The 12,725-nt window shown below is 46.1% G+C and overlaps 1 protein-coding gene across 3 annotated transcripts in view; it reads right to left on the reverse strand.

Annotated features, from left to right (window-relative positions):
* LOC139061293 (calcium-activated chloride channel regulator 1-like) overlaps positions 1-12,725 on the reverse strand; it is a 209,387-nt gene that overhangs the window by 148,851 nt on the left and 47,811 nt on the right. For all 3 annotated transcript variants that reach the window (XM_070541062.1, XM_070541061.1, XM_070541063.1), the window contains one exon: positions 7,768-7,895. In XM_070541062.1, the coding sequence (XP_070397163.1) occupies positions 7,768-7,895 (128 nt within the window). The remainder of the gene's footprint in view (positions 1-7,767; positions 7,896-12,725) is intronic.

A 12,725-nucleotide genomic window follows, 5' to 3' on the forward strand; every position in this document is an offset into this window, starting at 1 on the left:
CGGGCGCTCCGGAGGCATTTCACGTTGTCCAAAAGATGCAGCTTTCCCTCCTGAAGCTGCACCATTTAGTTTTCCGGGCAGTGATCGGAGGACGAAGTAGCCGGTCGTAGAGGGGAAGAAGAGCGCCGCATCGGTGATGGAGAGCGACGACGCGGGAAACGCGATGAACTGGCAGTGTTGAAGTCCTGTGGAGATGGGGAACGTGGTGGATAATAAACGTAGTCAGAACGCCGACGTCGTGGTACAGGGCCAGAAAACTGATCCCTTTCAAAGCCGTCATAGCCACGTCTTTCATCTTGCTGACGGCGTCGGCAAAACCTGGAAATGTGGCCACGGATGCCGCAGTAGTAACAAACCGGTCGAGGTGGGCTCCATGCGTTATAAGACGGAACAGGCGATGGTCTTGCAGTGATAGGATTCAGGGACATGTGCGGTGCAGGTGCCTGTTGTGGTGGCTGCTGGGGGAGTGGCGCTATAGAGGCAACCTGAGCGTACGTTGGCGTATGGATAGGGTGCGGGCTCGTGATTCGCGGGCAGCTCACGGCAGCTAGCTCTTCCCTCACGATATGGCGTAGGCCGCCACCAGGAGGCGTCAGATGGACCTCAGGAGGGTTTGACGAAGCTTGGGCGTGCAGTTCCTCACGGATGATGGAGCGGATCAAAGCACGTAGCTCGCTGTTGTTGGACGCCTTGAAATCAGATGTGTCAGGGTGTAAGCGGAGCATATGAAGGTCATCGAGACGCTGACACGTACTGATGATGTCGGCGACGGTAGTGGGATTCAGCACTACAAGAGCATTGAATGCCGCAGTCCCAATACCCTTGAGCAGGTGGCGTACACGGTCACTCTCTGCCATCGAGGTGTTCACGCGGCGGCAGAGGGCGAGGACGTCTTCTATGTACGAAGTGTAGGACTCGCCTGAGTGCTGTACACGCTCAGCAAGCTTCTTAGCGATATCGGAGCGGACAGACGAGTTTGCGAAAATCTGGCGTAGCTGGTTTTTAAAGATGCTCCAGTTGACCAAATCGAGCTCATGATTGGAAAACCATGTTTTCGCAACTCCGGTTAGGTAGAAGGCGACGTGAGCAAGTTTTGCTGATTCGTTCCAGTGGTTAAAGTCACTCACGCGCTCGTATAGCTCCAACCAGTCTTCAACGTCGTCACCTGGAAGCCCAGCAAATACCGGTGGATCCTTCTGAGGAGTGGTGACTGTCCAAGAAGGGGTTCCTGCAGGAGTCGGCAAGGTGGATGTCGTGGTACTGGTCTGCTGGTCTTGCGACATGGTCGAGTGCAGTTGGTAGAGGCGGCGACCCGAGCGGAGCTCCAGGGATGTAGCGTAGGTGAAGCTGGAGAGAGACCGGGAGCGAGAGGGCGAAGGGACCGGACAGCACACTCCACCACTTGTGAGCCGAGGTTTAGGCAGCCAGCCTCTTCTTTATTCTCCCGAGACAGAGCCCCACCACCAGGCCCCAAAACGGTGATGATGAGTATGTACAGGTGAGAATATGAAGCGTATGAATAATGCTCACAATATATATATATATATATATATATATATATATATATATATATATATATATATATATATATATATATGCTTTCTCTACCCCCCTATTGTAATCACCTGCGCGGACCATGAGGTTGAGCAACAGAAGAGCAATGTAAAATCAGGAGCCAACGATGCAGCTAATGGCGACAGGAGAGTCCCTTGGCAAAGTATATATAGGTAGGGTTCCCCGACACGAAATCGTGGATGTCATGCACAAGGCTGAATTACACCAGGACCCCGATGTTCTGCTCACCTGGGACCGCTATCCATCATAATTTCTATGGTGTCAAGGTAATATAAAAAAAAATCAAGTATATGCGCAGGAACTCTTTTAAATAGACGCAATCAAAAACAGCAGTGATGCCTCCGTACCTGTTGGATACATCACAGAAACAAACACGTGAAATTTTCAACCCCAGCTCGAACGCACGTTCCACCGAAGGTGGAAACCAAGACGTGTCTACAAAGACGGCGGACGTGGAACCAGCACCACCTGGGCAACACCCACTCACACGCACGCGCACAACCACCAGTGCAGCCTTCAGGCAAGAAGCTACATAGACTAAAAAGCAAACAGACACACAGAAATCGATGCAGGCCTCGACAAGAAAGTGAACCGCAAAATACTCCACCTCAAGATGTTTCACCCCGGACGTCTTCGCGAACCAAACACAAATGACTACTGCACACGGCGGGTGCCACACGACAAAGCGAATCTCGCCCTTTCCGGCAATTCCACGAACACGCCTCCAAACACATCACAGATGTCACCTAAAAGCTGACACTAGCTGCATGGAACAACGGAAAATCCCGAAAGGTATCGGAATTAAGGTTAGGTGCGCCCTCGGATCTTTATTCTCCAGGCTAACATTAAAGTCCAAGCCTGTCCTACAAAATGCATCGCTCTCTTCTATCATCTTCTATCCTCTTCTATTCGGGAAAAAGTCTGCAAGGAACAACTTAGGATAATTACTAATCAGCTGGATGGCATCAATTTATCTGAACCGTAAAAAAAGGGAACTTCAACAATTCGTCCACACTAGGTAGGCAAATAATGCTAGACCAATACTAGCACAAAGATGGAAGAGCTGCAGATGCACCCAAGAAAATTATTGTAACCCCTAAAGCACATAGCTCCTCCGATAGTGCTACAAGGGAGAATTCAGAGCACTGCAGCTGCGTAGTAGCCATGTCCCAGAGTCTAAGCCCCAATGAATTCTATCTCCTGAAACGTAGTCTAACGTTTTCTCCCATAAATAACGCAGTAAACGAACACGAGCTCCACACAGATATAACAGAGTTTTCAAGATGCATGCACATTAAGGAGTTCTTTTTCGATAGGCTAGAAGAAGGAAAACAGGATAGAAACTCTCTTAGACCATCTAGGACGTGGACAGGGGAAACAGAACAGTGCCGAGAACTGGATTTATACCGAAAGCTAATCTCCAAGGAATTTTTAGAGTCACCGCGGCATTGCCGGACAGGAAAGAGTTTACCCCCGCTCAGCGCCAAATCATTAAGGAACTTGCGGAAAAGAATGGTATTGTAACAAAACAAGCACACAAAGGCGGCAGTATCGTAATCTGGCCTATAAAGAAGCACAAGAATCAGGCCTCCAAACAACTTAGTAACACCACCCATTACACAAAGCGCGACTCTAACCTAACTTCAGAATAGAATATAACTGTGCAAAGCACAATAGCCAAGCTCCTGTTCAGGGAACTAATCACGCGATCTCGGGCTAAATATTATAACGGTTCGGAAAATCAAACGTTCACTTCGACGCTTACGTCAGTAAAGGTTCCACTCCCAAGCCGGAGGTGAAAGAAGAGGAGGACGCGACCAATAAACGACAGGGCGCTACCTGAGAAGTGTATGTCATCTTATGACAAGCTAACCGAGGAAGTGCAGAAAGTTTCTGATTGCTTAATAAATATAAAATATAAGTTAAAAATTGTATGGCAAGTTGTAAAGTATAAACGTGTGGTGCCGGGCGTTTACGCAGTGGAGAAGTAATTTATTATGTCATTCTTTTTTCATTTTCAGGGGACAGATGGTACCGCAAGCGTAAATGAGTTGGCAGAGCGCCGCGCAATGTCTTCTGCTACCAGGAGCTTGCACAATGCACGCAATAGGAAGGCGCTGCCAGCACTTCGTAACGTAGCGAGCGTGACAAAAACGTCAACTGGATTTTAGGGTCAACTTTACTAGCCGACTATATCAATTTCCCTTCTTTTTTCGCCCTTCGTCATCGGCTCGGTCATGACTCGCTCTCCGTCGGCGCTGCCGCTATCCCTGCGATCTCTCCCACGGCACATCGTGTGTAGAAGCAATGGAACTTGAAATCGAACCTTATGGTATACGGGCCCAGCATTGCCTGCGCGAAGTAAAATCGAAGAGCGTGGTGCTGACGGTGCGCGCTACGCGGTCAAATTGAGGAACAAAGTGCGGCACTCCCGAAGTAGAGATACAAGGGCAGCTAAAAAAAAAAAAGATCTCCACAGTATCTTCCCCCCCCCCCCCCCCCGACTGTATATTTTTATCAGCCTAACGAAGGAAGCGCAGGACCAGCCCAGGTTGAATCCTTCTGATTGTCGAACAGCGATGTGCCAGCTATTCATGCTGGCGATCGCACTGGGAATTTGATCTCCCCATGCGAATATCTCCTTGGCATAGCCTTTGAAATGTAGGTCACGGGATAGCCAACCCAGCCCATCTAGGGACCAACAGAGTAATTGCGATAGCAACTTCGTGGACAGATCTAGGCCATTCAGATTAATGCTTCGCCTCCTACCGAACTATGGGAGCTGCAGGCCGGTGGCGATGAACCGCAGTGCAAAATTGCTTCGTCTGCGTGGAATGACCCCTCGTACACTTGCACCCGAGTCTCCTCCAATTGATATTGTAGCTTGCAAAAGGTCTACTTAAAAAGCCGGCAGGGGTGGTGCAACTCATTATCCATCACTTCTTCGAACGCGTATCACATTCCAGCCGTGTTCGACAGCGAAAGAGAAACGCCAAGCAGATGAAAAAAAAAACCAAGTAATAGCCTCCGAAGCAACCAACGCACGCGCGCGCGACGCCCGCGTGTCTCCGGGTGGTGCAACCGGTCAGCGCGGTCTGCGTCGCAAGCCAACAGCCAAGACACACCAACGGAACCTAAAGCAGACTACCCCTTCACCGTTTCCACTTTCAGCCAAATTTGGGTTCGCCTTGGAAACGATTGACAGATGCGTGACGTGAGCATAATTTGCGGTGCCACCTCGCTGTCTCTGACGGCCATTGACGCAAGCAAAATTTTGCCCAATCAGATGAACCCGCCGTGTTTTCTCACTGACTATGGTGTTGGGCTGCTGAGCACGAGGTCGCGGGATCAAATCCCGGCCAACGCGTCTGCATTCTGATGGGGGAAAAATGGGAAACCCCCGTGTACATAGATTTAGGTGCACGTTAAAGAACCCCAGGTGGTCAAAATTTCCGGAGTCCACTATGGCGTGCCTCATAATCAGGAAGTGGTTTTGGCACGTAAAACTCCATAATTTATTTAACCAATCAGATGAAGCCAAGTGGACTGGTTCCCTTCTGAACCGTTATACCATTCGCCCCCTCAATATTTCTTCATGACACAAAAGAACAAAGTGGCAGGCTGCTTTTATCTTCTTCCTCAAATAGACAATGTTCCCTCCGAAGAAATAATTACGGCAGGAATCCCAGGTCGGCGTATTGTGTCTAATAAAAAGGCACCTACCGGGAGACAATGTAAAGTCCAAAATAAACCCCTGTCAAACATCCCCACCACCCTGCTGTTTTTTTTTTTCAAGACACGCCGCCCTTTCTTGGAATTATCGACGACATCAACACGAACCGAAACCACGCTATTCTAGTCACTTTGGATGTTTCTGCCCTTTACACTAACATACCCATGAGGGAAGGAATTGAAGCCGTATCGAAATCCATCGCAATCAATCCCCAAGCGCACGCTCCTCAACTTTACCTGTCGCTTCTTAGGTTAGTTCTCACGCTCAACTATTTCAAATTACATTCTATTCACTACCTGCAAACTTTCGGCACTAACATGGGAACACCATTCGCTCCCGCATATGCAAACATTCTCATGGGGCAGCTTGAAACAGACCTGCTGAAATCCTGCCTTTTATAACGCCAAACCAATTTTTGTTACACTGACAATATATTTATAATATATAAACAAGGCGCAAGCGCGTTAACAGACATAATTAGCCATTTCGATCGCTTTAGCGCAAGTATTGAATTTAATGCGCGCCCACTCTCAGTCAAATCAACTTCCTGCACACGGCGGTCTACATAGAAAACGGAAAACGGAGAAAGACATTTTCCTGGAAGCGTACAGATAGCCAGCAATATTTAGACTACAAAAGCCATCACCTGCGGCACTCCAAGGAAGGAATTTTTGTCGAGCAAGCGAAACGAATAAGAAGAATCTGCAGCAAAGACAGCGATTATATCCACAACCTAAATGACCTCATAGAAAGCTAGCAGAAAGAAACTATCCGGTAAGTTGCTCTTGATGGATCATCTGATGTTGCGTCAAGATTGGAGAGGTAGCCGGAGTTAGCAACGAATAGCCTACACCAAAATGTCACAAACTGGCAGCGTTGACAACAAAATATTCTAATGCTCTGCCAAAGATGAACAACAATCCTAGAAAACGCTGCCAATATTATAAAGTAACGAGCGTTCCAGAAGAGCATTCCCCGATTACCTATAGGGTTACCTATCGCCGCAATAAAAATTTTCACACATGTTAGTGCCCGCAAACGTCAGCAAACATTATTCCCCCGTATTGAAAGCATATTATAACCCCTTGTGCAAAACTTGTAGGCACCTTCAATGTTACATAGAAGTTAAAAGTACCGCAAATAGTTAAACCCACGAAGTCAAATCTACCTTTACTTGTGCAAGATCGCATGTGGCGCACATAATTGAATGTTCGTTCCCTATGAAACAATATATCGGTAAAACGGGACAATCAATACATGTCAGATTAAATGGACATCGTCAGGACACAGCTAAAGAGCTTCCTAGAGCCGTCGCCAAACATTTCAACCAACCAGGTCATAACTACGATGAACTTAAACTTTGAATCTTGCGGACAAATTTCCGCTGTGAACGAGAAAGAAAATACAGAGACTCATCTTATTCATAATACCTTATTCGTAGGTTCAGAACATTGCAACCAGTAGGCATAAACGTTTCGAAGGGAGCTTTAGAATCTACTCGCTATGCTAAATTTTAAGCAATAGGCAAGGATACTTGGATTGCTCACATTGTGGTAGTTTCTTTCTTGCCTTTTGCTTTCTTTTTATTTATTTATTTCATTTCAGTTATTTGCTGTATACTGTCTTTTTCATGAGCCCCGGTTTTTGCCACTGCTTATGTGATATCTTTCAGAGACTAGTCCATGACAACCAGCGCAGCCGGTAATGGATGGTGTGCACGCCGTTGACCCACCGGCTGCCAGACTGCCGTGTCATGGACCTTCTGCACAGCATTCCTTTATTCTCAATTCTGCACCTCCGGAGTTACTTGACACACCTTCGCTCGTAACGGCAATCGCACGCGTTACCCCTCTCTCCGTCAGAAGAACCCTACCTGTATAGACTGTGGCGAGGAAAGCATGTGTCTTCCTTGAAAAAGGCAAGTCCGCTTGTGGAAATGGTGGCTCCCGCTTTTACCCTGATCCGATTTTGGTCATCATTTTAACGATTATAAACATCTAAAAGTCCAGTAATTACTTCAAACAGCTGTTCAGCACGTAGAAGCTACTGTAGCTGCTTAACTTGACTACACGCATCGTACATCTGTTCGTTATTGCGCACGCGAATAAGACGTTTAGTAAAGCTTCATGAATGATAGCTAAGACCCTTCCGTATGTTTCCATAATTAATGAAAAATTCAGCTTACTATAATAAACTTTTATGTGTACAAATTTACGGTTATAAACGCTGCGACACCACCAGGCCACAAAGATCATTGTGCCAAAGGTAGGTTTGCCTTTGCGTCGCTGATTTGTTCTTTGAATCAAAACAAAGCCAAGGACACAGGCCGACCGCTGTTTCTTTGCTTTTTGTGCTGCCATGGTTTCTCGCATTGACCAAAAAATGCATGTTTTCCAACTGGCCCAACATTCCACGTTGCTGCGTCAATGACTTCGTCATCGTGAAGGAAGCATACGTACCCCATGAAGTCTTCGTTCTGCTTGATGACGTCCCAGGTGGGCTTGCCATTGCACATCTTGTTGTGCATGTTAGGTGCAAACTTGTTGTGTCTGTGGCTTTTGTCCTCCGAGTTACAAAAATCCTTTATCTGAAAACCAAGAAACTCTTTTCAGCAATGGAGATCACGAGCTATGACACGAATATCGCCCTTGAAGTGATCCGCATGAATTTAGTTCGAATGTTTTTTTTTTTTTGCTAATCGAAACAAAAGCGTGCATTTTGTTTTGCTGCCTGGTTTAAGAACCTGCATAGAAACCAAAACTGATGATTGCCAATGTAGAGTTTTAGTGGAACGCTTCCACTAGGCTATTTCTTTTCTATTTAAAATGCATGTTGAATGGTCTATGTCACTAATTGATGATCCCTGATAGGCAATAGTTAATTCTCTGCGTAATTCTTGTGCACGACACAGCCATTAACCAGAAAATTTGAAGCCGTAGTATAGGTGGATATACATGTAAGTCAATTACTCTTTGGTTTGTTAATTGCAGTGGCGTGAGTTCCAGCTTGAAAAGCCACTACCATCCTTCTCTCACACTGCCACACTTTCTTGTGCAGGCGCGGAATGCGGAGAGCGCGGTGAGCAGGGCTGGGCAAAGCAAACTTCAATTGTATCGTGATAGAAATTACTTGGGCAGCAAGTATTTGAGATACAGATACAAGCTACTACCTGAATTACTGTATCCGGTATGATTCTTCGCATTTGTATGTTAAGATGCATCGAAACGTTCACAAATTTCCGATTATAGATCGTCAGTGGGTCCTATATACGCAGCATTGACAGAATCATCAGAACGCACTAGCACCAAGCCTCAATGCCAAGAGGTCAGCACACACTTTGTTTCAGCCCAAGTTGAGCATCTTATAATTTCGTAGCATTGCTTGCCAAATTTTGGCAAAAAATACATTACTGCACTCCACGTATCCTGCCTTCTTCAAGGATACCAAACAATATCTGGAGTGTCTACGTAATGGTACCATTTGTTGCGATACAGCTTTATTCTCATCACTTGGACGGTGCGAACATCTACGAAACAATTATATGCTCAAAAACGTGCGTACAACATCTACAAATTGTTAGGTCCAAACAGTGAGGCATACAAAGGAAAAATTCTTGCCCCTACGTACTGAAGTTCAGAATTGTGTAAGAGATACATACCTCGCATGGTAGAAACGTCTTTATCAATATAAGAGTTATCACAAAGCTAAAATTCGGTTCATGAGCAAGCCGTAGTTGCCTGGCACGACAAACCACATAACAGTATCGGAATACAGTAAGTAATAACAAATGAGTTCCTGAGTGAGGCACGACTTACAAAAAAATACGCTTACATCTACAGGAACTGCTATTGATTTTTCAACCAGCCCAGACAAGTAATTTTCTTACAATTCAAGTCTTGTTTCGATTTTTTTTCGGACGATTAAGTGTAAAGCAAATTCTCAGCAGTACTACAAAAGAAACGTAATAAATTAGGCAAACTAGGCCTCAGTAGACCTGTCTGAAATGCGAATCATGCTTGGTTCGGCATAAAATGATTGTTGTGCATCATGTAAGTCTTCATATCTTTGATGTGCTTGTAATCGTTCCGACACTTTTTAAACATCACTCGGTTGTAGTGTGATGAGTGTAGCCTGTTTTTTTGAGCACAGGTTCTCCCGATCAAAGTTAATTTTGGCTATATATATATATATGCATATATATATATGCATATATATATATATATATATATATATATGTGTGTGTGTGTGCGTGTGTGTGTTCATTGTCGCGTGGTCGTGACGTCAAAGAACACAGTAGCAATACTGTGAAAGGCAAAAACTTGCTTTTATAGGGCAAACCTGTGCTCAAAAAACAGGCTACACTTAAAGCGCAACGAGAGCGGTTAACACAGTCGGCGATCGTCATAAATCTGATCAGCGGGTCAAGCGCGTCGGCTTTTATAGAGCTGTCGTCGCATGTTCCAGACTAAACGTTCGGACCCACGTGCCTTCCACAAAGTTCTACACCATTCGCGTCACGCGATGAAATCAAATGACACAAGGTTCGGCGACCACAGACAGCCGGGTAGAAGCATCGATAACTTTCCAGAAACGTCGGATACATGCAGGCGCGCCCCTCGCTGTGCGATTACAGTTTCGCCCGATAGAGATAAGTACATACATATACATATATATATATATACATATATATATATACATATATATATATATATATATATATATATATATATATATATATATATATATATATTGTCACGTGGTGGTGACGTTGAAGAACACAGTAGCAATGCTGTGACAGACAAAAATAACTATTATTGGGCCAACCTATGCCCACAAAAACAGGCTACAATTGTAGCACAACGTTAGCGGCGAACAAGGCCGGCGATCGTCGAAAACCTGATCTGCGGGTCAAGCGCGTCGGCTTTAATACATCCGTCATCGAATTTTCCAAAGTAATTGTTGGGACCCGCGAGCCTTCCACAAAGTTCTACATTATTCGCGTCGCGAACACACGTGATCAGACTATACAAGGTTCGGTCACGGACAGCGAATGGAAGCATCGATAACCTTCCAGAAACGCCCGATACATGCAGGCGCGTCCTGCGCTGTGCGATAACACTTGTTAGGCGGTAAAACGTGTCGCCTGATAAAGACAAACAAGTGCACGTGTCAATATATATATATATATATATATATATATATATATATATATATATATATATATATATATATATATATTTACGTGCATACACACACACACACACGTCGCGTGGTAGCCGGAAGCTGTGATGGCCGGAAGCACTGTACCAATCGCTACGTCGGTTCTGGTCGTCGTAAAACGTGGAACAGGGGCAGCATTTTTGACATGGAAACAGTTGTAGCGAAGGTAATCTAAGGAGGAACAACGTCCCAGCCACGGTGGTCGGCTGAAATCTATTTCGATAGCATGTCTGTAAGGGTTCAATTGAAGTACTCAGTGAGGCCATTGATAAGTCCATGTTATATAGAGCAGACAGGTGTGGCGTCATCAGCGGCTTCGGAGAGAAACACACCGCCAGCGAATGTGATCATTTGGGCCAGAGCACCACGCATCAAACGATATCGTACAGCAGGAAGTGCTGAACATGGGGTCGAGTAGGCCGCATTCACTTCAACCCACTTGTTCCCTGATGTATAGATTCCGGATAGGTCCCGAGAATATATATGCCGACACGACCGAAGCACTCGGCGGTTATATGGAATGGCTACAGGTGACAATGTGGAGCTGGAATGGCTTTTGCGTCGTTGGCACACGTGGGACGCGGTGACAGAACGTCGTTCGGAACGGGGGAGGCCTGGAGAAAAATACGGTGGCGTACTCGATCGTAGGTTCGAGATACGCGGACGCGTCCCGTCACTGCTGCGTCGTGAAGCTCTTGCAGAGCGGTAGAGCGGAGGTGTTTAGGTATCAAAAGTAGGAACTAAGAGCCGTCAGGATGGCGATTATGACGGTACTGAGTACCGTCGCGGAGCACGAATAGGTGTGCAGTAGCATCGGCCAGAGAACGTTCAAAATAGTCGATCAGTGCTTTTATGTGGGCGTCAAAAGGTTGCTGGTCGGCGATATCAAAGAATTGTGAAATTGAGTAAATGCTAACAGCATTGTCGGTATTTCAGGGGTCAGATTCGTCACCAAGGTAACGCGACAAGCTGACAGCGTTTCAGTGTAGGCGGCCAGAGTTGTAAACCACAGAATATGAAAATGCTTTGATCCTCAAAGTACGTCGACCAAGCCGGCTTGCAGGATCTCTTAGGAATGAGAGCCAGCAGAGAGCTTGATGGTCAGTAACTGCACAGAAAGGACGACTGCAGTGGTAGGGGCGGAACTACGAAACAGCCAAGACAAAAGCAAGGCACTCCCCTTCAATAATCAAATAGTTGTGCTCCGATGGTCATAAGCAAGAACGCGATCCTTGTGCTGCTCACGCTGGAGTAGAACGTCACCTACGGCATGGCCGCAAGCAACTACGCGTAATTTTTCGGGGAATCAGGGTCCAAGTGGGCAAGGATTGGTGGTGAACTGAGAAGAGTTGTAAGACGAGAGAAAGCGGCGGCTTCTGAAGTACTCCATGAGAACTGTACGCCCTTGCTCACAAGTGAGGGGTCTAGCAATTGCCAGGAAATTGACGAAAGTGCAAGCCTACCCCTACGAAACTGCGAAAGTCTGTGGTTGTCTTCGGAACCGGAAAATGTCGGACACCGCGAGTTTTTCCGTGATAAGGCTGTACACCGGAAGCGCCGACGAGATTCCCCAGGCCAACAAATTGATGGAGGCCAAAACGACATTTTCACGGGGTAAGTTGAGCTTCGCCTTTCGAAAAACAATGAAGTATAGTTGTGAGACGCTCAATATGGGTGTCGGACGTTGGCGAGAAGATGACGTCATCGAAGTAGCAGAGATATATGGAGCATTTAAAACCTCAGAGCAAGCTGTCCCCTATACGCTCAAAGGTGGCCGGAATATTGCATCACCCAAAGGTCATCGCTTTAAATTGATATAGGCAATCGGGCGTTATGAACGGTTTTTTCCCCTGTCCATATCGTAAACATCAATATGCCAGTATCCACATAGAAGATAAATAGAAGAGAAATAGCTGTAAACGTGGCGGAAATCAAGGGCGCCATCTGCACGTAGGAGTGGGTAGATATCTCAGTAATTTTACACAGATGACGCTAGTCTACAAAGAAGCAGCACGTGCCGTCCTTCTTTTTAACCTACACCACAGGGGACGGCCAGGAACTTGAAGAAGGGCAAAGAAATTTCTATCATGCATTTTGTTCACTTCACTTTGAACTACGCGGCGTTCCGACGCAGAAACTCGATATGGCCATCGCTCAATAGGCTTAGCATCGCCAATATGAATGCTAAGCTTAACTT

This window comes from Dermacentor albipictus, chromosome 6 (assembly GCF_038994185.2).
Source record: "Dermacentor albipictus isolate Rhodes 1998 colony chromosome 6, USDA_Dalb.pri_finalv2, whole genome shotgun sequence".
Taxonomy (NCBI): domain Eukaryota; kingdom Metazoa; phylum Arthropoda; class Arachnida; order Ixodida; family Ixodidae; genus Dermacentor; species Dermacentor albipictus.